The sequence below is a fragment of the Scomber scombrus genome, chromosome 23 (genome assembly GCF_963691925.1).
Source record: "Scomber scombrus chromosome 23, fScoSco1.1, whole genome shotgun sequence".
Lineage (NCBI taxonomy): Eukaryota > Metazoa > Chordata > Actinopteri > Scombriformes > Scombridae > Scomber > Scomber scombrus.
The window spans coordinates 8,585,080-8,612,452 of record NC_084992.1 but is presented as its reverse complement, the minus strand read 5'-3'; the positions used below and the strand labels follow the sequence as shown (position 1 = coordinate 8,612,452).

Genomic DNA, 27,373 nt, shown 5'->3' with positions numbered 1-27,373 from the left:
GATTCATTTTGGGACTAATTGATTCATTGGCTAATCTTTCCTCAACCCTCATGTCGTATCATCTAACATTCTTTATAAAAGTAGTAAAATAATCCCCTTCAATGCTCCTGAAACAGACTAGAAATTTTTTTTTTTTAAACCACGTGGCCTGAACTTCATATCGAGGCTGTTTAGAGGATAAAAATATCTCCCTACATGTGTTTAGTTAGTTTCAATAGTTTAATTTCAGCACAGTATGGGAGTGGAAAGAGTTAAGAAGAGTTATGATGTGTGTAAAATAAAAGCTGTGTAAGTAAAAGCCTTAGCTGCACTGAAACTGGAAGTATTGTTTGATAAAGATGACATTTTAGTGGGAAGTCATGATGTTCACAAATTAAATCAACAGTCAAACATCTCACATGGGCTTCTAAATATAGGTGACTCATCCTTGTGCAATTTTCTTTATAAAAGTTAACTGATCCTTTGTGTCTGAGAGCAGTTCCAGGCAAAAACAGATCTCAGTCTACATATTAGAAAAAAAGAAAGATAAGTAGGACTACAGCGGAGCGCTCGTCTCACTTTCTGGTTAATAATGGAAATCCTGGAGACGCAGAATCTCTACATGGAATAAAAATCTATTTTAGGGTTTTTTCTGTAGCTCATGCAGAGTTAAACTCATATTGTGGTCAACACACACATTAAAGACAGAGTTTTAACCTTCAGTGCGGCATCAGACTTCAGTGTGGGGAAGGGCTGCTCAAAGTCTGATCTAACACGAACCTATTACCCTGCCACGAACATAAACACAACCGGCTCTGCCTCAGTTTAACCCTGTCTGAGACCGGCAATGCCAATCAATCGCACCGGCGCTCCTCTCCAACTGTAATCTATTCACTGCTGATTGATTTACAGTGGAGTTCGTGTTTGACGTCATCTGTTATGTGAGACTTGCCATGTGCTGTGTGGACACGGGATGACCCCTGGAAATAGTCATCACACTGTGAAAATACATAAATAAAATCATAACGCTGTTTACAAGTGATTAATCCTATAGGTGCCAGTACAGCTGCAACTGAGGATTATCTTCTTCTATTGGTTATTGGTCATTTGGTCTATAAAATTAAAAAAAAAGGTGCAGAAAGCTTCCAAAGGTCCAACAGACAACCTCAATGTCTTATTTTTTCTCAACTCAAAGATATTCAGTTTACTTTCAAACCAGAAAATATTCACTTTTAGCTGGAACCAGACAATTTTTAGCATTTTTTCCATTTTCTGTGGATTGATTAATATGGTGTTAGTTGGATCTCAAGATGCCAGTCCTAAAGCCTTTAAAGTCTTAATAGTGCAACTTAATAGTGCATCTTTAAAAGTAGTCAGAACAATTCAAGAAAACTAAGAGTAGAAGTTGATTTGCTTTGTTATAACAAGTGAAATGTGCTTCCTCTTGCTATCAGCACAGCAGGATTTTCAGACCCAGCTTCGGTCCAAACAGCTTGTTCAGACGAGTGTTTCTCACCGTGAAGCCTCAGGTGGATGCTGCGGGCTCTCCAGCCTGCCTGTGTGGCTCCCGGGGGCCTCCAGGCCTCAGGGTGGCAGTGGGCCAGCGAGGCGTGGCTGCTGCCTCAATACACACTCTTGTAAGCAACCCGAGACCAGGCTTCGAGGCCTTTACATTACACACATACATACACACATTCAACACGAGTTCAAGCTCGATAGAAAGCAGTGACCTGAGAGGTGTAGAGGGTTGCAGCTGCGCGCAAAACGCTTTGATTTCACACTGGTGGAAATGCAACGAGTCGGTGTTGGGAGACAAAGCGGAACACACCCACGATGAAGTGATGCCGCTGTGAGCAGCAGACTGATGACCACATAGCAAACTCTTCTTATGTGTCTGTGAGCGCGGTTAGAAAACAAAAGTGATCCATTTGGAAGCGCCGTGCGTAAAGGCGCAAAAAAAGACAAAGTGAAGGAAAAATAACAATAATTTAATCCGGCTAATAAACTCCTGAGCGATCCGGCGGTTTTTCACGCTGGTAGTGAGATTCATTATTAGTGAATCTGCGGTCAGTACAGTTATCTGCCAACTCATCAGTCCAGACAGAGAGAGTGGTCGCACACGAATGAAGACAACATATATTTTTAAAAGATAGAAGCAAAAGTAAAGGTGTATATTTAGCAGTAATCCTGCGGTATTGTCATTTAAAATCCCAAACAAAAGACTTCACCCAGCATGCATGCAGGAACATCTTACCTTTCTTCCCAAAATGGGGAAAAAAAGCTGCACCGCAAATTCTCCGCCAGCACAAAGAGCCGAGCAGCAACAATTCAGAGCGTTTCCAACACAAAAGTGGCTCCAAAATGCTCCAAATTCACGCTCTCCTGACTCTCATCTGGCTGCAGTTTCCACGTGCATCCGCCAGCGGAGAGTAACTTGATCCTTTTTTTTGTGTTCTCAGTTTGTTTTGTGTGTTTTTAAGGCTGGAAATCCACGAAGCTACGGAGCAGTAAACAACACGCTCCTCATCCCGGCTCCGCATCTGCTGAGCGGCTCAGCGCGGACATGAACCGGTGAGTCCCGCAACACCGTCAAGCTGGACGGAGGAGCTACACCCGCTACTTCCGGAGGGGATCTTCCAAATAAAAGCTTCATAATGGTTCATTTTTTACACATGCATTACATTTTTCTCCAATGCAAAGACACTCTTCTTGAAGTTATGCTCAATTTCCCAAAAGTGTAAACACAAATTGCATCACTCATCATCACAAACTATCGTGTTAAAACCAAAGTCTGCACTCAAAACCATTACCATTCACACTTAAACCAAACTTGACATTCAGACATCACACACACACACACACCATAAAACAGCCATTACCCCAAAGACACTATATACAATGAACACATTATAAAGACACAACAATAGATACTTAATACCTTTAAGTACTATTATAAATGATCTAATCCATGTGAAAACTTTATTTTTAAGGTTTGACATAAGCATTTAAATGGAGTCTGTTCCCTATAATGCATTTCATTTGTATTTAAGTGATACTCTTGAAAAAACTTGTATTTGTCAAATATTTCATTAAAAGTCATTATATTAGCCGGCAAAAAAGGATATTTAAAAATACTGAATATCAACCTTTTATCTCTAATTTAAAAAATGAATAAATTAGTTTGCCATTATCTTGAAAATATTGATAGGTAAGCACTTTTAAGAATTTGACACTTTCTTTTATTTTCAAGCCAACAATGCTTCATTTCCGGTCACATGTTTGCTGCTTCCCTGAGCTTAACATTTTATTTGAACTACTTTCTCCTTTCCTCAGCCAGCAGTGAAACCCCCCACAAATAGCAGCTATAGTAGCTAGTAGAGAGCTTTTCTGCTACACTCACCTTCCTCATTTTCTGTTCTCTCTTCCCTAAAACACTGGAGTATAAACTGTAGTGACTATAATCAAGTTTAGTCCATAAGAGCAGAACAAAAACACAACATAATGCAATATATTCAACATTAAATGGTGGCAATTTATGTGATTAGGAGTAAAAAATGACTCACAATCCATTTTTTTTTCTTTATCCAGTTTCTTTTTAATCTCACAAACACATGAATCTGACACGAGTTCTTTTTCCTTCTGTGCAGCTAACAATCTCACCATTTTAAAAACAAGGGAGAAGAAAATAATTTATACATCCTTTTTTTTTAATCATATCTACAAAAATAAAATCAAATACGAGGACTAAGGCTTTACAGAAAAAAATTAACATATATATAAAACAAGTGGGTCTGATCTCTCTATATTACATGAGTGAACAAGATTTTTTTTTAAAGGACAAAAAAAAAAAAGACAATGAGATGATAGTTAAAGACGTGTGTATGCATACAGTAGTTTGCACTGTGCAGGGAGTTTTGTTTGTGCAACTTTTCTTTTTTTTTCTTTTCTTTTTTAAAAAAAGGAATCAATTATAGCTTCTTAAACAGCCTGTTAGGGCCACAACGCTCATGTCAATGTACAAGATAAACGTATGAAAACAGAAATCACTGAAGAAGAGTACAAAGAAACTGAAGTGTAGAGGTAGAAATTGGAGATGAAAAATGCTGCAGTCAGAGGTGGAAAGGATAGAAGAGGGGATGTGTAGGAAGAGATTTTGTTTTTTTCTTTAGAGGCGAGGAAGAGATCCTGATTAGGATTCAGACAGCTCAGAACGAGTGAAGATCCAACATTACGGCCAAATTATGGACAAAAACGTCATGTGACAATGATGGAAATATTCAAATCTAAGTAAGCTTTTTTTTTTTCCTTCTTCTCTATTTCATGAAGAAAAAAACTTCAATCTCCTGGTCTGAGATGTCTGATAATCAGCAGCAAATGACCTCAAGAAAAAAACAAAACAAACAATAAACAAACAACAAGCAGTGTTCCCTTCAACACCTCTGAGGAGATATTTCACTTTGGTAGAACATTTTTACATTTTAGCACAAATCCCTCCGCACATTCAGCTCAGTAGCACTGCTTTCACTTTTATTTGCAATCCATCCTTTTTATTTTATTGTAGTTTTTTTCTCTCAAACCTGTACACACTTTATTGGACTCCTTTCGTCAGGGTGTGTTGGCTAAATAGTGAAAACCTTCCACCAGGTAGTGAAACACTGTTTTAATAGTAGTAAAGTCAGCTGATGATGGTGTTTTTAAATGTGATTGGCTCTTTTTGTTTGGTTCAGTTTAGTAGTGATGTTGTCAGTTTTTGGGAAGCTGGTAAAAGAGGCTTGGGTTTCTCACTAAAGCGCTCCTTGAGTTAAGTTAGTATTTGAAACCAGTTCAAATAAAAAAAAAAAAAATTCAGTCCAGTGTGATTTTGAAAGGAAAAATATTTAAACTGCTACACAGAAGAGCTCCTTGATAAGAAAGTCTCCCCTTGTAACAGTTTAAATAGGCTGTGAATTTTATGTATTTTATGTCTAGAGTGTATCAAATTAAATCCAGACAGATGGACTTTGAGGGGAAGGGAGGAAAAAAAGGAAAAAGAGAAAAGGACTTGGCTTTAGTGTCAGTCTTTGCTGGTAACAACTCCGACATATGATCCAACGATAGCTACAGAAAGCGTTTCACATTCTGGGAAATATTTGTATTCGCTCTCTTGCTCAGAATTAGATGAGAAAACTGATACGACTCTCATGTCCGTACGTTAAATATGACTCTCAGCAAGAAAGCCAGTAAATATATTTCCCCACAATGTCACACTTTCCTTTAAATGAATGTTTGTTTCATCCAACACTTGCATATAGCTCTTATTATTTTATACTTGGATCATGTGCATATACTTGAGTTTGTAAAAAAAACAAAAAAAAACAAAATCTAAATTCACAGAGATTTTCTTTTTCTCCCAATAAATAAAAGTTGTTCTGTGCAGGGTAGGGGGGTTGTTAGAGGGGTGGGGGGGCTGACTTGGTAAATAAAGTACCTAGATGGCTTTAGATGTGGGCTGAGAAGGGTGTAAACGTAATCTGTATTATGACCGGTAGATGTAGTGGTGGTGGTGGTGGTGGGGGGAGTTGCTGGTTCACAGTATTCACCGTGGTATATTTACACACACAATCGGCTGTAGAGAGGAGGGGGGAAAAAGGATGCACAGTTAAATCGTATAAGTGTAGACAGGCAATGTAAGCGGCGGTATTTGGCAGCACTTTTGAGTGACAAAACAGGTTTGCACTGAAAAAAAATTCAAGTTTTCTAACGTCTGAATCTGTATTCGCCCCTCGCCTCTGGTTTTTTCCTCACAGTTCCATCGTCAACATTGCCTCGTAAACATCCTCCAACTCCTCAAAAACACTCTCCCACCGAAACAACGCAACATGATCAGAACAGATGTGTGTGTCTGTGTGTGTGTCCGCTGAGCTTATTACTTTGAAATCGCTGAGATCTCCGTTCGCCTCTGAAAGCAGCGCTGAAAATAAAACACTGACACAGCATTTCAGTAGTCAAACAGCGCAGTAGTGTTTTCCAGAACTTAAAACATGAACAATTTATGACCCATATAATGATCAATATGTTGCACTTATGCTTCCAAACAGCCATCTTAATACTCAAAAAGAAGACTTGAGGACATGCGAGTGTGGCCGCGACTGTTCCCAACAACATGAACTCTAAGCAGTGTTTCTCCCGCGGTGTGGAGATGTAACGTCTGAGATGAATGAAACGGTTAAATGATGCTTGTATGTGTGTGATAATGGTTTCCTTACCCAGTGCAAATAACCTGAATTATATAGACACAGTCCTTCGGCCGTGATGGCAGGTGAACTCAGTGTAAAGCAACCAGTGGAGGTGTGGGTGGGGGTGAAGTGGGGGAAGGGGACCAGCGGAGGCCATTTTGGCTCAAGCGTCAGCCCCCTAAAAAAAGCCGGTAGTGGCGTCTCCAATCCCTGATCAGTCCACCGTACAGGACGTACATGACAGAGGGATGCATTATGGGTAAAGTGCTGGGGTGATGGGTCCCTCTGTTTGTTTTTTTCTCCTTAAATTAACATTTCAACACTTTTTCTGCTCCGTTCCTTCAACCAGCGCTTTAAAAAGCGAGATAACTCATTTTCCTTCACAAATATCCAACTTGGTCATTTTTCCAACTTTCAGTTTTTCCAACTTAATTTTTTTTCTTCCTCTCTTCTCTTCACCAGTCAACTTGTCTTCTGCCTTTTTTTTTGTTCCTTCATACTTTATCCTCTCTTTCCCCTGGACTCTCTCTCGCTCACGCTCTGGTTCAAGTCAGATCACAAGAAAATCCAGGTTGGTCTGACCAGTTTCTTGGTATCCCAGGGCAACAGAAAACAAAAATAAAAAATGGCCACAGTCTTTCCTGGGTTCTGCTCCTCTGGCCTATGCATGCAGGTGTAGGAGGGGGGGTGAGGGGAGGCGGGGCTGAGGTGCCTGAGTCTGACAGTGGGTATGTATGGGTGCGTCCGGATGCCAACAATCAAGTGCGTGACTGCCAGTTAAATCCCGTCTGCGCTGACCTCAGAATCCAGTCGACTGAATCTTGGGTTCTGCCGGACTTCCCTCTTTGCCTGCATGGGGTTCGAGAAAAGAAAGTTAAAATTACAACGTCGCTCAGTGATGTGGAATAAAAATCAGCTCCTGTCACTGAATTTGTAACTTTGATCCTTCTCGCTCACCGTCTCCTGAGCCGCGATCCAGAGACGGTGTCCTGGAGACGGTTGCTGAGCGACACTGTTGGTCTTCTGACTCCTGATTGACAGACGGCTCTTTGAGGGTTTTTAATAGTTTGTGATGGGCGTTCTCTATTTCCTGAAAATGGGGAGAAATACAGACATAAGCTTCATAACACCAGCTGGTAACGAGTGGAAAAATATGTGTTTGTGCTTTTATAGAGTCCCGCCCTCCCACTCTGCACGCTGTTATCGGCTGGGGTTACACACCCACTGCCCAAAGGTTGGAACCGGAAACAGAAACATCGCGGTCACAGCAAAATAAGAAACTACAGGCAGAGGGCAGAGAGGTAAAGACTCCAACACACACTTCTAGAGTGATGACAGAGGGATTATCTTGGGGTTTTTTGTGAGGGGAAATCGTTCTCATTCTGCCTTTAAAAAACATTTTAAGTGTAACATGGACAAACGAGTATAAAATGTATAAATAAGAAGTCCAGCGTCTCTCTGCCTTACTGATCCTTTCAGAAAACAAAAGGACAAAGTCTGTGGAGTAAACTAGTTTAAAACTGAGCTGGAGAATTCCCTTTTGCTTGCTTTTATTGTGGAAAGCACTTTGCAATAGATTTTACTGTATGAAAAGTGTTACATAAATAAAGTCTGTAATGTGATCCTTTGAACTACTGAACACCTGGCACATGAAACTCTCCACACCTCAACATTATGCACACTAGAGGAACCTCAAGTCTCTAGTGAGCATGCATCCATCGTAACATGGATGCATGCGTAACAGTGGGAAGTGAAATTTTTTGCTTCATGCACCACTGAGCAACTGTAATGAGAACAAAGAAGTCCCCGCCTCTGACGCTGTATCCAGTTCTCTTTATACATCTGTGACTTTAACACAAACTCACCTTCAGCTGGCGCAGCTTGCTCATCAGCCCCTCGATCGTGAGAAAAATCTCATCCACGTTTTTGATCACATGACTCTGCTGCCCGGCCTTCAGCTGCTCCGTTTCCTCTTCCTGCTCCAGCTGCATAGCCTCTGATTGGTCGGCCGCCGGACCGCCGGCTGACGTTGCCTCCTCTGGCTGCGTCTCTGCTGATGTCACTTCCTCCAGAGGCTGGGGGAAGTGACTGGCCGTTGGGGTTGGAGGGTCGTTTAGGTCATCAGTGGCGCTCTCTCCTTGTTCTGTAGGCATTACCAAGTAGAAAAAGTTCCCTGCGGCAAAAAAAGTGTGTTAGTGAGTAATCTCAGGAGTGAAATAAAGACTAAGATCCTTTTCAATTCTGTTCAAGTTGATATTAAATTCTTTATTTATTATCTTGCTGAATATTAAATTCTTAACAATGTAAATGCAAGAATGTTAAAGAGAGATAAAATCTACAGCACTGGACCGATGTGGTCATCATTACCCTGCGCTGTGGCCTCACTCGGCTTGGATGATTGGTTGGAGAGGAGGCTGACATCATCAGTGATGCCGTCAGGGACAGAAGAAGAAGAGCCCGCAACCACAGCTATGCAGATGATAGACGCGTGATGAAGAAAAAGAGTGTGTTTGTGTGTGGATTATTTATTTTTTTAAAGATGGGGGAAGGAGTTACGGAAGAAGTTGTGATATAGGAGTAAGTGTGTAATTGTGTTGTCAAGAGCAAGCAGACAAAAGAAAAAAAGGGTGTAAGAAACAAAATATTGGATCACCAAGTGCAGAGAAACATGCAGAAGAAGACAGAAAACCAGATTGTATCCAAATACGACAAACAGCTCAGCTGTCTGAATCACTTTCAGTCCAATCAATGTGAAATATAACTTTCAAAGGGAAAATAAATTACCCTTTTAATTTGTAAAACAATCTGAGAATTGAATGAACTCAGAGTGAGCAGCCAGTCGTGAAGCATCAGAAGAATTAAAAGGGGATCGATCGATTGATTATTTCTCCGTTACCTTTCCTTATGACCTGAACGCTGGGCTGCTCCGTGTCTGAGGTCGGAGCCTCTTCAGGCTCGGCCTCCCATTCGCTGGTGCTGAAGCTGAGGATGGTCTCCTGAGACTCCGGCCGCTGACGTTCCGAGAACGAGCCCCTTTCATTGGCCGTCTCGTTGGTGGGTGTGTCGTCTGAATCGTGGCTCCAAGCGTCCTCTTCCAGATCTCGTATTATGAGCTGCCTTAATGTTTCAACTGTGATGATGTAGAAAGATTCATTAGAGGCTGATTTACAGGTGAAAGTTTATAAGAGTTAATAGTTTGATTTTTTCTTTTATAAAAACACTAACACTAAATGGAACCATAAACTAATGAAAATCAAAACATATTGAGCTTATTATGTTTTAACTATTAGATACAAAAGTCAATTAACATTTAACAGCTTGTTTTTTTTTTTGCAGTGATGATGTCGTGTCTTCTTTCTCCTCACCGTCTTGTAAAGCCGCCTCTGCCACACCAACTGCTTGTCGTTCACCACAGATGAAAGCTCCCGATTGGTCCGTAGTCGTGTCGGCCGAGAGCGCGATGTCATCGGTGGAGGAATGAGTCTCCATGGAGTCAGACTGCTCTGTCATAGAGTTGTCTGGAAGATTGCGAACAGCTGGAGGTTAAGTTAATCTTCAACGTCTTTGTTTTAAGTCATGATTTTGCTTCATTTACATTTACAGACAGTTTATAAAATGCTTCCTACCTGTGTAGACGTGACTTCCAGTTGAGACTGGGGATGCACTGCCAAGACTGGGAGAACTGTAAAAAACAAACACAATTATAAATTGAAAAGAAACAAATGAGGAAATGAAAACATATCTGACATAATAATGTACAAAATATTAAAGCCTGCCACACAATCTCATCTCTTAGAAGTGATTTAAGTGACTTTCTGGCAGCCCGGCCGACTCATTCCTTTATTTATTATTCACAGATATCAGATTTACTCACGATATTGGCATGGATCCATGATTGATCAGTGGTGATGAACTACCAGATGATGAGATGGTCTTTTCAAGTAAGTCTTTCCAGCTGTTAAAAAAAAAAATCAACAAAATCAACACTTCCTGCAAACATAAACACAGAATAGAGGTTTCTGATGCCCACTGAGCCTTCCTATGCTAATAGATTAGCTTACGTGTTTTTCTCCGATGATGTCCCAGCCACCAGTTCGTAGATTTGCCTCTCTGTGGTGCTGATGACGTAGAGAGCTTTGTTGTCTGGAGGGGAAAAAAACAACCAAAAAACAGGTGATGTAGCCATTTTTTCATCAGGAACACAAAAACACAAGACATTAGTAATGCCTTGTTACACCTGCAGACTAACCTGTCGCTACCGAGCGCACTAACAGCGAGTCCAGCTTCACCAGAGGGCTGAAGGAGGTCTTGCTGTCTCCGCTGCCTCCTCCGCCTCCACCCAGCCAGCGGGAAGGATATCGCAGCTGCAGCCGGTCGTCCGGGCCTCGCTGCAGCAGGAGCAGGCAGTCTGACAGCAGCAGCGCTTGGATCTCTGATGAAGGGATTAGAAGACGTGTGAATAAGAGATGGGAAACCAAACGGGTGAGACTGAGCTGTGTCAGGGCAGAGACACTGACCTAACTGCTTATCTTTGCTGACTTTCCAGGTGAGGGGACCTTCGTGGATCATCTTCTTAGTGCTCAGGTCCAGACTCTGAGAAAGAAAACAGAGATAGAGTTAGACACAGCTGGCAGCCTTCATTACGATATGGGACAGAAAGAAAGAAACGCATGAATGATTTGACTACCTTGAACTGAGGAGCAGCATCCAGCCTGCGTTGGTATTGGCTGAGGCGTTGCCGGTGTTCTGTTTCCCTGACGATCTCATTGACAGCTTGCAGTATCCCTCTGCAACACACCTGGGCGTGCTGGAGTGACGGGAGGTCGGCAGAACTCGCTAAAGGAAACACAAGAATCTCTGTCTTTAATAACATACTCGTACGTCACATTTTCCTGTGTCGATACAATGAATCTCTGGATTGACTCACCGTCTGTGTGTTTGAGGATGTTGTCAAGCAGCAGAGGGTACTTTGTGAGTCTCTGCATTTCCGACACAAGCAGGTCTTTGAGCTGCAACCTCCGACAGTGAGGACTCGCCTCACACTCCTGAATAAGAGTCATGATATCAACATGTAAAGAACATGACTAACTATGATGAAAGAGACACATGTGCTCTCTACAGTTTCTGCTCTTTTTACAGTGAATCATTTAGACTAAAACTAATTGTAAAAGGAAACAAATAAAGTGTTTGGAATCCTGCTCCCTCATAGTCCAAAGGAAATAACAACTACTCATACTACTAATATTAATAATGATATGATATAGTCATATTGGTGAATCTAGAAAACCTACAGTCCTAAATGTGACTATAGATATTAAAGGTAAAATCATGAAGATAATCTGATTTTCAAGGGAGGTGTTCATTGAATGCGTCAGGAGGTTTGTAACACTGAAGTAAGGCCAGGAAGTGTGTAAGTGTGTGTGTGTACCTGTATAATATGAGCAAAGCGAGGGTCTTTGCGTTGTTTGTTTTTGATGAGCTCCAGAGCCTGAGACTGCTGGCTGCACAGCTGGGACGCCTGTTCTTGAAACTCGTCTCCATTAGCATCCTCAAACTAGAAACACATTAAAAAAACAAAAAAAAACACCACTGTTAACATACACATATACACAGTAAGGTTTCATAGTACTGATGGATGATGACTCTACAGCAGCGGCTATTTAACTCACCCTCGCCAGCATAACGTCCCCGATGTTCTGCACGATGGGAGATTCTCTTCGCTTCTTCATCGCCTCGCACAGACTCGCTGCATAGAAATGATACAGAAGCAACATTCATACATCACTCAGATGAAATGAAATTTCCTCCAACAGGATAATATCGTCTGAAATAAGCAAGATAAAACTAGTCTGGTCAGATAGTGATGTCACATTGTCTGAATCCTCGACTTTAAATTAACTCCACAACACATATTGACACATATGGTAAAGTTACAACCTCAACAGTAATAACCTTTGCTTGGACATTGCTTTATTATTATTTACGTAGCTTCATACAGACCCGAATACGTGTTGACTCAAAGTAGAACTCACTTTATTGTGCAAACAGAGACACTAGCAGAGGAAGAAAAAGAGGCAGCGACGGTACATTAAAGGACAGAGTCATCCCTCAAATTTTACTCATCCTAAAGGTTCATTACTTTATTTTGATTAAGAATTGTTTGTAGTGTTTTTATTCTATTTTTCTTATATGTACTGAAAAAACATCACTTTTATGTTGTATTATTAACTTTTTATCTTATTATCGATTTTATTCATGTTTCTTTTGTTATTTAACCTAGTTTTAGTTTAGCTTTTACTAAACATGATCTCTTTAATGTCATTTTTCTTTTTTGTCTTTTTAATCTATTTTAACCTAGTTATTTTACTCTAACTTCTAATAAACTTATTTTCTCTTGCATGCATTGGTCTCATTCTTTTCTTTATCTCTTCCTCTACACTTGTTCTGTCTCATTATCAGCTTGTCAATAAACTGTGAAGCACTTTGAACTAAATTAATCTGTATGAAAGGTGCTTTATAAATAAAGTTTCATTTTCATTTCCTGTTCATTTCTATAGTCCAGTGAGTATAACCGCATATATATACTGTGTGTCTATATATATATGCACACACTGACCGTGGAGTTCGTAGACCTGGGGCAGGTTGGGGAAGATACAGGCCAGCTCATCAGTGTTCAGCACAGACCTCATTTTCTGGAAGAAAACCTGATCCAGGACTCGTAAGGTCCGTAGGTGGGACACCTCGGTGGTGAACAGCTCTGAAGAGAAGGAAGCGGCAAATGCAGACGATCAGGATCATTTAATCAACAACTTTTTCATTCAAGAAACATTAAGGAGACATCTGATTAACAAAGACAAGTCAAGAAACTTGTTTTTTGTTTGGATAAAGAAAGCTTCAACAGAGAAAACCTGAACATATATAAATATATACCATCACTGGACTGCCTTCAGCAGATTAATGGCCCTTTTCCACTATACAGTTCTAGCACTACTCGGCTCGACTCGGTTTGATACCAGGAACGACCTTTTCCATTACTATAGTACCTCCTCAACGTGAGCAGGGTCGTTATAGCATGGCTGCGCGAAACTTCCGTGACTTCGTTTTATACGCGACACAAAACACATAAACAATGGCGGACATGGAGGCAGTGGTGTACTTGCTGCTGTTTGTGGCTATTTGTCACACATTAAGCAATAAAAATTGAGCCGTATGTGTGGGGCCGAACTCTTCTGACCAATCAGTGGCCGGCAGTCTGTTGACGTCACATTCAGTATCGGCTCGGCTTGCTTGGAACCTCGCCAGAGCAGGTACTAAAAAAGTACCAGGTACCAGATACTATCCCTAGTGGAAACGCAAAAAAACCAGAGTCGAGTCGAGTAGTGTAGTAGTTTTAACTGTATAGTGGAAAAGCGCCATAAGCAATTTTAAAATACATCAACCTTTTCCTAAAACTTTCTTTCCTTTCTGATAGCTAATAGAAACAACATCTACAAGAATTAATTTGTCCCAAGTGCTGTCATATTAAACTAGGATCCAGCATTACCACATTGTTGACAATAAAGTTTTCATATCTGTATTCAATTATTTGCAATTAAATCTGTGAGTTATTAATGTATCTTTTACCGTATATGACGGCCTGCCTGTCCACCTCCTTCTGACTCAGCGTGGCGAGGACATGAGGAGGAACCGTCTCCTGCCAGTTCTGACTGTCACACACTTCCTCCTCCAGCACCCCGGCGTCCGGCAGCAGGGCCAGCGGTGAGTCCACGCTCCTGGAGAGACAAACAGAGACAAACAAACATGAGTTCATCATTATTTTTATACTATAAATCTTCCCTAAAACCTAACAAAAAATACTTTGTGTTCACCTAACCGTAGGGGTGAAACCTAAAACTAAAAGCTGGCGTTTCTTTCTTGTCAACTTGGGGACGTTGTGAAAACTCACCTGCGTCTAGACCGAGGGGTGTATGGGGGTGTAGGGTTCTCTAGAGACCTGAGTTTGAGAGAGAGTGGAGAGAGAGATGGCATTGAGTGAACTTCCAGGGGTGTTTATGAGAGATCTAGTTTAGCTTCCTAGAGGTTTAATAAATTGATGACATCCTGAAGTCCTGAACGAAGCCAAGACATCTGAATCCGAATATAATCTGAGACATTAGAGAAGCTTCTGTTAGCAAGAAGGTTTGTTTGAATGTTTACCGCGCAGAGCTGCTGGATGCAGACGACGAGGCGCTGTGCTGTAGCGGCCTGAGGCCCGGCCCCTCCCGCTCCTCCCCGCTGTCCTCCATGTCCACATCACTACGCGAGCGGGGGACAGACTCCGTTCCTGAAGTGACGCCCCGCCGTCGACCTTCACCCTGAGCCTTCAACGACTCGCTGCGTGCCAGACGCACTGAGATCGTAGGGCTGGGGGAGAGAGAAGAAAAAGCAGGTGTAATATTTTACTAAATAAGTATCAAAAACCTCTAAAGAAGAGCTGAGACACATTAAAATTAATTTAACAGAATTTCAATGGAAACAATGGAGACCTACCTGTCCATGCTGTCTTCTCCCAGGCTGCTGGAGGACAGCCGCTGGGGGTCGGCAGGGTCGCCTCCCTCCTCTTCTCCCGTCTCTGTGTGATTCTCAAACTGCTGAATGATGTTCCTCACACTGCCAGGACGGACTGCACACACACACATACACAATTACACGGTAAGCTTAGAATGGCGCAAAGTCTGTAACTACATACACTGCATGAATACTAACAGAGCTGGGAATGTTTATAGTAGAGAAAAATTGAACTAAAGAGGAAAAAAAACAACATAAAAACAATAAAATATGTACCTTCGGTGGGTGACAACGGGACATGGAATGCTACAAAACCCAAAAAACGAACCAAACAGAAACAATGAAATCAGAACAAGACAATGAAAATGTTTTAAATCAATAAACAAACAAAAGGACAACAAGAAATCAATATTGTAAATCAAGAAGTCAAATACAACAACATCAAGAACATCACATGTATGCTCATGACGACTTGACAGATATGCGCACATCTGCATTTTTTATTCCTCCACCAGCAGCATTATTCACCAGCTACTGTACATTTATTCATTTTCTTTGCCACTTATAACTATGAGCATATATGTGTGTGTGTGTGTGTGTGTGTGTGTGTGTGTGTGTGTTTGTATTTACTGGACTGGGATGTGGACCGGGGTTTGCCGATGTACTTCAGGATGGGATTTCTCTTTTTGTCCTCTCCATCTTTCTCTTTCTTTGTACCACTCAGCTGTGGAGAGAGAGAGAAAACAGTAATTCATATTATATATGAGTAAATATGTTCCTCTATTTATTTGTTTTTAATGATTTTATACTTCATATACTGCTGGTAAAACCAATCATTTGATTTTGAAGGTTCATTGTACAGCAGTTAAACTTTCATTTGTAGAAGTGGAGTTTCAGCATTATTTAAATAATTGCTTGTAACGTATCTTCTTATTACCAGCTTGCATTTTGTTTCTCAGCAGAATACAAAACACCTTTCTTACCTTTTTCGTCTTTAAGAAGGCGAGCCACTTCTCCTTCTCTGTGCTCAGACCAGGGAAGACCTTGGAGTCTCTGAGTTTGATGCCAGAATGACGGAGGTAAAGGAGCACAGCCGACGCCAGAGGAGAACTGAGGGAAAAGAGACAGGAGAAACATGGTATGGGTAAGGCAGAGGGCGGGGGGGGAGTGATGAGAATACAACAGAAGGTAAAAGACGGGAAAGAGATAGCAAATCCCTCGGGCAGTTTATTGCTGTTAAATCACATTTCACTCCTACAGACGAGGCACGACTTTTACCTTCTGTCCTCTTCGTGCTTGGATCTGGAACAGAGAGAAAGACATAAAAGAGGCCGTTAACTCCTTCCACAACACATTTCACGCTTCTAAAAATCCCTAAAAAAAAAGGAAACCAAGCTCATTCAGGTGCGAACGCCAGGGTTAAGAAACAGATAGTAGCAGAGCAGTCATGTGACGGGAATTAGCTCGTGTATATAAAGTCAATGTAATAAATGTCATGTGGTTTCAAGGGTTTGTGGCGGTGTTAATGACCTTTGTTATGATAGCTTGGGTGAGCTCCTCCTACCGATTTTGCAATAACTATTTTATTGGGCACCGAACATCTGACCCTGTTGCTAAGCAGCAGGAGAGTGTGCGTTCCTACTGTGATTTAAACATTCACTTTATAATGAATGAAACTCCTGTGTAATTAGTTCACAGGTAGATTTGGATGGAGAACAAACCCCATAATGCCGAGTGAATCGTATTTGATACATGAGTTTTAGCTCTACGTCATCAGTGTGATCATTATTTACCTGAAAAACTTGCATGTATACAATCAGATACATGTAGTGCACAGATAAATCAATGCAATGTTAATATTACTAAATACTTTGTAGCTTTTTTATGGTAAATTCATGTTGAAAAAATGTGTGTATCAAATTAGATACAGTAGGTATAGAGGTAATTTATCTGTTAATTGTCTTCTTTATTGCATTTCATACATTTTACATCATCATCGAGCATAAAAAGTTTAGTAGGTGGTGATATGAGCTTTATGCAGGACCTATAAGGGATTCAAATGTTGGATCCAATATGTTTTTATTTATTTAAAAAAATTGATGGTTCAGGCTTTACAGGGTTAAGGAGGCGGCAGTAATGGATGTATCGCTGAATCTACCTGTGGTTTCCCTGCTGGGAACCATAATGAACACAAATCTCACACATAACAAATCTTTAAAGTATTCAGTTTAAACTATAATCTTAAAAAAACAATCAGTGTGGGTCTATTTTTAAGCTTAGGAGTGAAACCTGTTAATAGAGCTGCAATGATTATTCAGCAAGATGATCAAAATGATAATTAACCAGCGACTATTTTAATCATTTCAGTCTTTATTAAAAGGTAAAAATGCCAAATATTATTCAGTTCCAGCTCCTAAAATGTGAAGATTTGCTGTTTTTGCATTGTCATATAGACAATGAATTGAATATCTTAAGGTTTTTGATTGTTAGTCAAACCAAAAACAAGCAGACAAGACATCACCAAGAGCTCTGAGAAATCAACATGCCGTTTTTTCCCTATTTGATCAACATTTAATTGACTAAATGATTCATTACAAAATAAATGGCAGATTGATAAAGTATATAACTGTTAATAGCAGCCCTACATGTTAATAACCTTCCCAACGAGGAAAACAATATGATCTTTTTGAGAATGACTTGTCAACTTGTCTGCACCACTTAAACTGAAGATGTTGAAAAACGGGAAAGAACATTATGCAACAGCAGCAGCAGCGTATGAGTAAATGTATAGACTCACAGTATCTCCCAGAGGGCCGTGACCTGTCTGTCCACCACCTGTCTTTCTTTCGCCGGGTCTCCGTCCAGCTGCAGCAGGTCTCCTTCTCCAAACAGAGAGCCGAGGCCCATCATCTGCTTGTTCCTGTGAAGACACACAAACACAAGCGTATCGGTTTAATGTGAGCTCCAGAATATTATACATTAGTAGACGTCTTCTTTTAGATGGGAAACGGTATGCTAGACAAACCCTAACTTTTAAACCTAATAACTCCCAGAACAAAGGAATAAATCTTCAGTCATGTACCTGTAGTCCTGTATTTGGTACTGGATGTCCGGCAGCACCTCCTGCTGCAGCTCAGACAGAGGCCCTCTGATGTCCTCTTGGGCTTGTAGTCGACTCTCTGAAGGAACGATGGACAGAAAGTATGAAGTCAGTGAATACATTTCCAACTTGGAAAAGCCACAATTCAGATTTCATGTTGTCATATTTTTAGTGTCACAGCAGTGGAGAGTTTGTGCTTTTGATAAAAGTCAAACACAAATGTAATGATGCAAATTGGCACAGTTCAACTAGTCTCAGGTTGTCTTACCGATATCTGTGAGATACTCCTCTCGTGCTTTGATTTTCAAGGGCTGTAAGAAAAAGAAAGGGGAATTACTTTTTCATGTGTCAGACTGCAATTTGTTAAAGTAATACAATCAGATGCACGGCTTGTAACCATTGTCTATTATTAGTAAGTATAATTATTTTTAACTGAGGATTAGAAGAACGTTTAACACTGAGTTGAGTTCTGTTTCTGGCTGTAACTGTGTCATTATTTCTAAAGCAACAATATGAATCAAACTGATAGAAAAATGCAAGTTTAGAATGATTAAGGTGTGTTGGTACATACAGCGTCTGGGTCCAGGAAGTGGGAGCAGATTTGAGGTGCAAGTGAGCGGGCGTCTTTAGGACTGGAGCCCAGGTAAGCCTCCACCGACAGGTAGAACAGCTATAAACAAAGAAGGCAAGACACTAAGTAAGTACACATAGTTATACACACATAATAGCATAATAGGATACTACAAAAAAGAATAAAACACAGTATTGCAGCAGATAAGAGATGTGATTAAGATGATAGTGGTATCCAGGGACTTAAAAATGGGGCGGTACTGTATGATTCCCTTTTTTACTGCAGACTAAACAAATAATATGACCCTAAATTCCAGATGAAGACAGATGTAATTTTGTATTGATAAGAGTAAAAACAACATGTAGTGAGTGTAATATGTAATATTTTATCAGGAACATTTTATATACATAAATATAAATGTGATGAGACAACTCCCTATTTTTCCTCCTTTAAAGATGAATAGATTGTTCTACTAAATTAGACACAAAAAGCCTTTCTATAGTATATATAAAAAGTGATTTAATATCCTATGTGGATGGTGGGGTTCAGTAAAGGGATAAATGTAAAATTTGAACATCATAAACATTACAAGTAACTGGTCACGACACGATAGTGACAGACTGCAGATGACAAAAAGATTCACTGAGAGACTGTAGGGCGACCTCCATCTCTGCTTCCTTTGTTTTGACATTTATTTTCATTAACAGCAATGTCTTGTACAAATCGATTATATACATATAACGCAGACTGACCAGAGGGTTGGGGTCCAGAAGCTGCGTGAAGACATATCTCATGAACACCGTCATGTGGGCCGGTCGAAGCTTCAACATCTCGATGTCCTGGAACGGACCGTCCATCTGAGAGAAACACGGAGAAAACGCGAATGAAACAATCAACTTAAAGATCACATCAGTGTGGATCCATTACAGATAATAAATGTTCTTTCTCACCTCATTAAAAGCATAGCCATCATCTTCTTCATCCTCCTCCTCAGGGCCGATGATCTGGGCCTTGCCACCCTTTGAAAACAGATGCACACACAGCGAGTTCAAGTAATGAAAAGTACACACACACACACACACACACATACACACACACACACACACACACACACACACACACACACACACACACACACACACACACACACACACACACACACACGGACACAAGGACACAGACAACCTGATATCTTTATTTTTATACTGTACATGCAGTGCTCTGTGCACAAGAGTGATGTGAAATATGAATTGAAGGGTGTGGTGATAAATCAGCAATGTTCTCAGTCTCCCTGCTGGTCACACAGATTTTTTTTTTTTTGCATGGCACAAAATGGAGAGAAACAAATGGAGAGGAGAAAACAACGCTACGTGTCTGAGAAGGAAAATCATTTTTGTCATGCAGGGTCCGAGTGGTACAGCGCATACTGTCTGCACATCTGTATCTATTACTGACTCAGTGGCACAAGAAAATTGGAACGTTGAAAGTTAATTCATATTACAATGAATGCAAGCATTTGGCAGAAAAAGATAAGCAATAAAAACAGAGGTTAAATTATTAAAGGGCCATTTTTCCTTGTTATTTCTGTCGGTGTTTCTGTCTTAAACACACACACAGATTCATTAACCACTGAATAGCTGAAATGAGTCATGATGGGTTTCACTTCGGTAAACTGTTCTTGCGAAATTAAAACATAAAAGCCACTTTGAATGATACTGAAACTGTGTCTGTTTCCACTTCTACTAAATTTCTAAGTAATCTGTCACATTAGTCTCGATAAGCTAACCGCTGTATAAGCTGTATAAGCTGTATAAATGCATGTGCGTGCGTCCATCTCACCGAATCAGAGAGGGTGTGTGTGTCGGAGTTCTGCCGTCGGTGTAGGGGGGTCCTGAAGGAAGATGAGGGGGAGGAGTGGGGACTCTCAAACGCCTGGGGAGGAGGAGGAGGAGGAGGAGCAGGAGGAGGAGGAGGAGGAGGGAGGGAGGACGAGTGGGACGGGATGAGTGGGACCATCACATACACAAACACACAATCTCACCAGTTTGTGAAATGACAAGATTAGCGACCTACCTCCACGTCTCCTTCACTTGAGTCCATTGATAATCGACCTGCCAAAGCACAAAGCAATGTTAGTAACCATATATATCAGCGTGGTGGATAGTTCCTATTTAAAGCATTTCACACTATTACAGATGATCATGTTTTCACTGCACATGGCAAGTCAAAGTTATATCTAGGGAACTTGAGCCTTCAAAGAATACAGATGCGGCACCATTAAAAAAAACCAAAAAAAAACAGGATGTAACCAACAAAGAAGAAAACACTTTTGGACATCTTGGATCAGTTAGATAATAATGTTTGTTTCTGTCACAAATGTTGTTTTTTTTTCTTTTTGTGACTGCTTTCTATTAAATCCAAATTTTAAGGTTAATATCCTACACTGCACTGCAATTTCAAATGTTTAAATCGTATTTAAGTCTTTTTTATTTTGCCATGTGTTGCTTTTCTATCCTGTCTTGATGTATTTTAAGTAAAGCACTCTGAATTGCCTTGTTGTTTTGCTATACAAATAAACGACTTACTAATCAGTTATGAGACCTATAGATGGTGTATTTTACTAAGTACTGTGAGTTTTAAACTTAAATGTAAACACTGTTTTAAAAGATTGTCACAGGTCGTAGCACTGACAGCTGACAGTTGAACAGGTGAAAGATAAAAGGATACAAACCTTCTCCTGCTATGACGTAACTGGCAATAGATTCTGACCGTGTTCCTTCCTGGAGAAGCAAAATAATACAAAGCATCTGTTATTTTCCAGCACCGGCTGTGAAGTTTAATTTGCGTACAAATCTCTCATGTAATCGGTATTGGTTGCAGGAGCGGAATAATATCAGATACAACAAAGTCCTATGCCAGTAAAACAACAAGGTTAAAAAAGAGAATGTGAATGAGACAAAAACGTACCAGATCTTGCTGAATCTTAACCCTGACTTGGTGAGCTCGCCTCTGGGCACTTTCAATACGCTCTTCAAGAGATGTTGACGGGTTCCTCTGCCGCTCCTCCATTAAATCCTGCAAATCAGTGAGTGTTAAGCCTCTTTCACACATAGTTCCTGGTGAATTACTGGGATAACCCTCCAGGCACTGCTAAAGATTTTTACTGTTCACACATGCGGCTACATTTGGGAACACGCGTAACACAGTGATGCTAGAATAGATGAGCAAAGGACATTAAAGCAGATGGTGGTAATGCAACACTTAAGGATGCCAACTACCATGAAACTCAACAGAAGAAGAGGGCAAAACACATGAAACTCAAACTGTCAAACTGGAACAACATATTTGTTTGCGTGCAAGCATGTACCTGCAGTTCAGCCTCTTCTTGCTCCAGCATTTTCCTGAGTATCTGAGTGGCATGTTTCTGTACTTCTGGGTCCTAAAAAACACATGTACAACAGAAACGTTAGGTCAATTTGATGAGGTATTTTCTTTGTTTAAAACAACTTATTGTCAATTTTGAAGTATCTGTTGTTGTTTTTTTCAGTATTTAAGATGAGTATCAACTAGTTAATATCAATCTTTGATGCAATTTTGCTCACCTGTAGTGGTTTGGGTCCAGTGATTCTTTGGGAAGGGGTGCTGCTCAGTCCAGAAGGCAAGGGTGGAGGTGGAGGGGGTGGAGCCTCTCCACCTAGTGATGTCCTTTGAATGGGTGTAAGGTCAGTAGGAAGGGGCTCCAGTGGCAAAGAGGCTGCTGAAGGCGGTGGCCCTTGTAGCGTCAGAGCTGCATAAGGTCCGGCTGTGATGTGATGAAAAAAGATTGTATCAAATAAAGATATTTCTATAGCAATAACATAAAACAACACATAGTTTCATTATTATCTCACAAGTTTTTCTGGACTCACATTTGATGAGCTTCACAACCTCCTGATGGGACATGGAGGATACCAGCGAGCCGTTCACCTGAGAATAAGGAAGACGAACAGAGAGGAAAATAAACCAACACTGAAAACAGGAAGAGGCCAGTAACTCTCAGATTCAGTTTCTGTCACATCAAGCAGTCAATACAAACCTTTATGATTCGGTCCCCTTCTTGGACCCCGGCCTTGACTGCTGCACCACCTGCGAAGATGAGCAGAGGCATACAGTTAGACTCGCACACAGGACAAGGATTATAATAACATAAACTGTGCATGTGCTCACCTGGTCGGACGTTCTGCACTAGCTTCACTCTCTCCCCGCACACTGTGAAGCCAAAACCCAGCTGGTCCTTCTGCACGACCACACATCTCTGGACAAGACCAGGACCTGAGGGGAGGAGGTAAGAAGGATGTAAAAGATTTTAAGTTATATTACATTTTAAATCAGTCTGGAAACAAAACAATGAACCCGGTGTGGGAAGTCAAATTTACCAGTACTCTCAACAGAGACGTCAGTCGTTGGCTCCCTCTGCTGCGTGGCAGAGGATTTGCGCTCCGAGTCCCCGATGGTGAGACTGCTGAGCCTGAGTTTGAGGGATGAGAGACAGAGTGACTCAACATGAAAAGTTACTAAAACAGAGTGATTAAATTTAAAAAAAGAAAAAACGGTCTGGGATGGCTGGTTGGATTGGGAGAAATAATTCACAGGATAACTGAAGGAGAGATAAATAAATTTAAAAAAGTGATGGAAAAGACCAAGGAGAAAGAAAGACGGGAAGCTTGCAAAGGGGATGGAGCAATGTGAGAGGAAAGATGGAGGTCAGGAGGAGAAGATTCATAGGAAAAAAGTGAGATATGAGAATATGAACGTCATAAAAAACGACGAGAAAGCATTCAACAGGAAACTCACCAAGCAGCGAAAGGGCTGAAAGCGAGTGATGCGTGGCAGACAAAGAGGGGAAAAGCAGATAAAAGGGGGAAAAGGGGTAAGAGAACAGAGAGAGAGAGGGAGAGAGAGAGAAGAAATTCAGATAAACACCTGATCCTGATGCAACAAAGAAACTGACCAAGAGGAAAGAATTCAATATCAACCCCGCGCCCTTTATTCTCTTACAGATTGTAAACACTGAGAGCTGCTTTGACTTCCAAGAATATATTTAGCTAAGGGTGTATGACGCTAGCACACACTGTGTAAACACTCAAGTGATTTGGTATTTTTCCAGAGGTCCAAAGACTGGTTGGCTTAAAGGAACACTGATATTTATTTCCGTCTCACTCCATCCAGATAGATTGTGGTGATTTAAAAAGATGTGGGGATATTTAGCTACTGTACCTGTACTGCCTGTAAGCACTGAAATGATTAGTCAATTAATAGATACAGCAAGAAAAATAATCAGCAACAAATAAGATACATGAGTAATCTATTTTGCTGGTTCTAGCATCTTAAATTTGGATTTTTTCACTCATGCTTCATACTTTTTACTGTTTGGTCGGCAAAACAAACAATTTAAAGTAACAACATCTCTATGTGGCGACACCTATGGCAAAAAGTAGTAATTGCAGATATGTTTTCGGACTTCACTTCAAAAAGATCCAAACAGTGTCACCTGCGAAAAAAACAGTACGCCGCTGTTGTGTTAGCTCTGCATAACCTCTCTGACGGACCAATCGCTGCTGGGTGGTGGGAAATAGTTCACTAACGGTGATTTTTCTCTAGAACCTCACCAGCAATACCCAATCTGTAATACTGAAAATGCAAGAGGCCACAGGTTCGATCACCATTGTGATAGATGTTGATAATTCGATTATAGATTGGCTTGACAGATATTTATTTGAATGATAATCTTCGAGATTATTATTGTAACAGAAGTCACCAAAGATTCTGGGAAGCTGAGATTCAACAAAATGATTAAATTAGAGATATAAATTAATCATGACAAGAACAATTAGATGTAGCCCAGTAGTGTGTTCACCAGACTACACGCAAGCAGGGCTGCAACTAACAATTATTTTCATTTGATTAATCTGTTGATTATTTTCTCGATTAATCAGTTAGATGTTTGTTCTAAAAAAAATTATAAAAAATGTCGATTGCTGTTTCTTAAAGACCACCATGCCACCAAAGGTATCTTGTTTTGCCACAAATGACATTCCACAACCTAAAAATACTCACTTTACTATAATACAATACTAAAGAAATCAGAAAATATTTACATAAAAATGAACCAGCTTGAACCAGAGAATTTTAGCATTTTTTCTCTTTATCAAAATTGTTGCTGATTAATTTTCTGTCAATCACCTAATCCTTAAGTGACTTATCATTGCAACTCTACATCTATACTTAACCACGTAGCTCATTCATACAAAATAATTTATTAGGAATGCATCGATCCAATTCACCAAATCAGAATCCTCTCTAATACTAACCTCAAGTGGATCAGGTATCAACCATTACGTAGCCGATCGACACTTTGGTTTACATGCAGAATTTTGATATGAATTCAAATCAGTTGCATTAATTCAATCACTTCATGCCGTTGACTCAGCCTCAGCAATCCATTATTATCTTACATAAAAATACCTTGATTAGTTTTACACATTGAAACATAAATTTCAAATTTGGGGAAAAGATACACATATTAAAAACATATAATGCATTTTATTTGTATGCAAGATTTTTTTCTTGTGCATGAACTGAATGCCAGTTGCCAACTCCGCCTACAAGCACCCTGAAATAACAAGAGCAGCCACTGGGAGATTTGCTGCTACAGCTGTACAATCTGTAGGTGTGATCAACCCCCCAAAACCCTGACACAAGCCCTCATCAGACAGCTGTCCTACCTGAACAGGTGGGCGTTTTTCTTATTGGCTTCCCTGCTGTCACATGACACACACACAGACACAAAAAGCGGTGGGCACGTACACAAGAACAAACACACAAACACAGACAGAGGAAAAAATTTGACAGCAAGAGAAACAGGAAAGACACATAATCAAGACAAATAGGCATCAGACAGATGATCACTGCAAGCACAATGTAGGGCTACAAAGTCAATGTGGTGATGACTGACAGTAACACACGGGATGAATTACAGTACATCAAGTGTTTCAGTGGAGGCAAAAGCAGGTGAAACATCACAACACCACACTCAAGCAACACATGGAAATTGAACACTGAATCTCACAAAAGGGTTATCTACACATTACTGTGAAATATTTTGCTTCAAGTTGGTGTTGAGCGAGGATTCCCAGGCTGCTACCTTTGTCATGCATACAGTATTTTGCAGTGTGTCTTGTTGTTGCAAGAGGTGTTTTTATCAGCTCCCAGACAGTACACAACCTGCCTAACTAGTTTTTCTAGTGGTCGAACTGGACCTCAGTCAAATAAAGATGTGTTGATTGCCTGGATGTGTTACATTTTTGAGCAAGGCATTGAGACATACAGTCAAACACAGAAAGAGAAACTGTCTGGGTGAAAAACATGTGAGGTTCCTACCTGTCCAGAGTGGAGGTGGGTTGGCGGAGACTCATGTCTGCAGCCTTGTGACTCTCCTCTGCTTCCTGGTGAGGGATCAAACTCTGTCACTGGGCCTCTTTCATCCTCATCATCATCATCGTTGTCTTCCCTTTCCTCTTCGGTTTTAAGTCCACACAATGGGGGCTTTCTGTAGTGATCAGACCTTTGTGCTAATGTGCATCAGCTACTTGGGAGCTGGATAAGATCAGAGAGGATGCTCCTCATGTTCCCATCCACCCCAGTGATTCCAGTTAGGACATTTAAGAGAAAGTGCTGCTCAAACTATCACAAGCGTTACTTTAGTGTATGTGCAGGTAGAGTGGTTGAAAACAAAACAAAACCTGATGCAGTGGTTCAGCTGTAGTGGAAACCGGATAAAGGATAGCCTGCTTCTTCAAGGATCATCAATCATGAATGAATGAATGGCTGATGTGTCTCGCAATGCTCCAGCAGGTCAACAACTCCCATGTGTCTGTTATAGTAGGTCTGCGTATCTTCAAGCATAACAAAACAAGCACTATTTTGGAGTGATATTCTCTAACACCTTGTAGGAAAATTACAATACTAAACCTTATATGTAAATATTAGTTATTCCAAACTAAATAATCCCACACAAGCTAAGCACTATCTTGATGTGTGTCATTTCTTAAGTCGTATGCTTGCATAGATAAGGTTCAAATGTGACATGAATGCCCCAAGGAGGGTTGGTGACTGTCTTAGTGTATATTGCTAAGGCAAATTAACCCACACACACACTAAATAACATACCTCGAGTCTGATAAGTGAGAAATAAATCACCACTCCACTCCAGCACACTCCCAAGCTAACTATAACAGGGAGATTTGTTTTACATGCTAACACACTGTAAACAACAGACGCTGCAGCTGCATCTGCATTACTCGCATTAATAGTTATAGCTATGGGCTTATAAAAAATAAAATAAAAACGCCATGCAGGATGAATGATAAAGGTGCTTTTTCAAGTACACTAATTAGTTGTGTGTGGAATGATAACGACCAATTGGAGCGGCCTGCTACGTCCAGCTAGCTTTCACTAGCTCTGCGGGAGGGCCGATCTCGACCCGCGGCATCGCGTTGACGCTGAGGCCGACCGAACGCTCTGTGTGCTCGGCTTTCAGCTGCGCCGACGACTCGGTCCCGTGGAGCTGGCTAAGCTGTCCAGCTATACATGCAAGATGAAACCCCAGCAGGGTTGTGGCTGCATGTGAATAGAGGTTTTTTTTTTTCTTTTAAAGTGGGCAGTTCAGTTAAATCCCGGAGTCCAGTTTTCCTGCAAATCCAGACACTAATGCTGCATGTTAGCCAGATAGCTAGAAGGGAATACGACTCCTGTGGATCTTCTCTCCAAAACAAGAGGCACAAGCAGGATATTTATCTCTCTTGTGGTATGCCAGAAGTCTCAGTGGTTAATAGCAACGTTTGCAGCATCCATAAACAGTCCCAGGTATGAAAATAATGATCTCTGCTGTGTTGTTATCCTGCTGTCTTGACTGGCTGCTGA

At 40.7% G+C, this 27,373-nt stretch overlaps 1 protein-coding gene across 2 annotated transcripts; it reads right to left on the bottom strand.

Annotated features, from left to right (window-relative positions):
• Positions 1 to 4,690: 4,690 nt before the first annotated feature.
• On the bottom strand, positions 4,691 to 27,373 carry arhgef11 (Rho guanine nucleotide exchange factor (GEF) 11). Of its 2 annotated transcripts, XM_062444546.1 has the most exons (41): positions 25,832 to 27,373; positions 22,828 to 22,919; positions 22,619 to 22,723; positions 22,488 to 22,537; positions 22,321 to 22,378; positions 22,015 to 22,214; positions 21,780 to 21,851; positions 21,380 to 21,487; positions 21,144 to 21,192; positions 20,486 to 20,523; positions 20,252 to 20,344; positions 19,363 to 19,431; positions 19,165 to 19,269; positions 18,413 to 18,511; positions 18,110 to 18,152; positions 17,824 to 17,920; positions 17,539 to 17,661; positions 16,020 to 16,043; positions 15,725 to 15,851; positions 15,372 to 15,465; positions 15,018 to 15,047; positions 14,724 to 14,856; positions 14,391 to 14,597; positions 14,140 to 14,187; positions 13,818 to 13,966; positions 12,811 to 12,951; positions 11,864 to 11,940; positions 11,623 to 11,748; positions 11,122 to 11,239; positions 10,882 to 11,030; positions 10,712 to 10,787; positions 10,444 to 10,626; positions 10,256 to 10,337; positions 10,069 to 10,149; positions 9,821 to 9,876; positions 9,560 to 9,712; positions 9,091 to 9,324; positions 8,562 to 8,663; positions 8,060 to 8,367; positions 7,152 to 7,284; positions 4,691 to 7,043 (listed from the first exon to the last, which is right to left on the bottom strand). In XM_062444546.1, the coding sequence occupies exons 1-41, from the start codon at positions 25,864 to 25,866 to the stop codon at positions 6,994 to 6,996; spliced, it is 4,317 nt and encodes a 1,438-aa protein (XP_062300530.1). In that variant the 5' UTR covers positions 25,867 to 27,373; the 3' UTR covers positions 4,691 to 6,993. The 2 variants fall into 2 exon arrangements, with proteins under 2 accessions (XP_062300530.1, XP_062300531.1); XM_062444547.1 differs by lacking the exon at positions 8,562 to 8,663.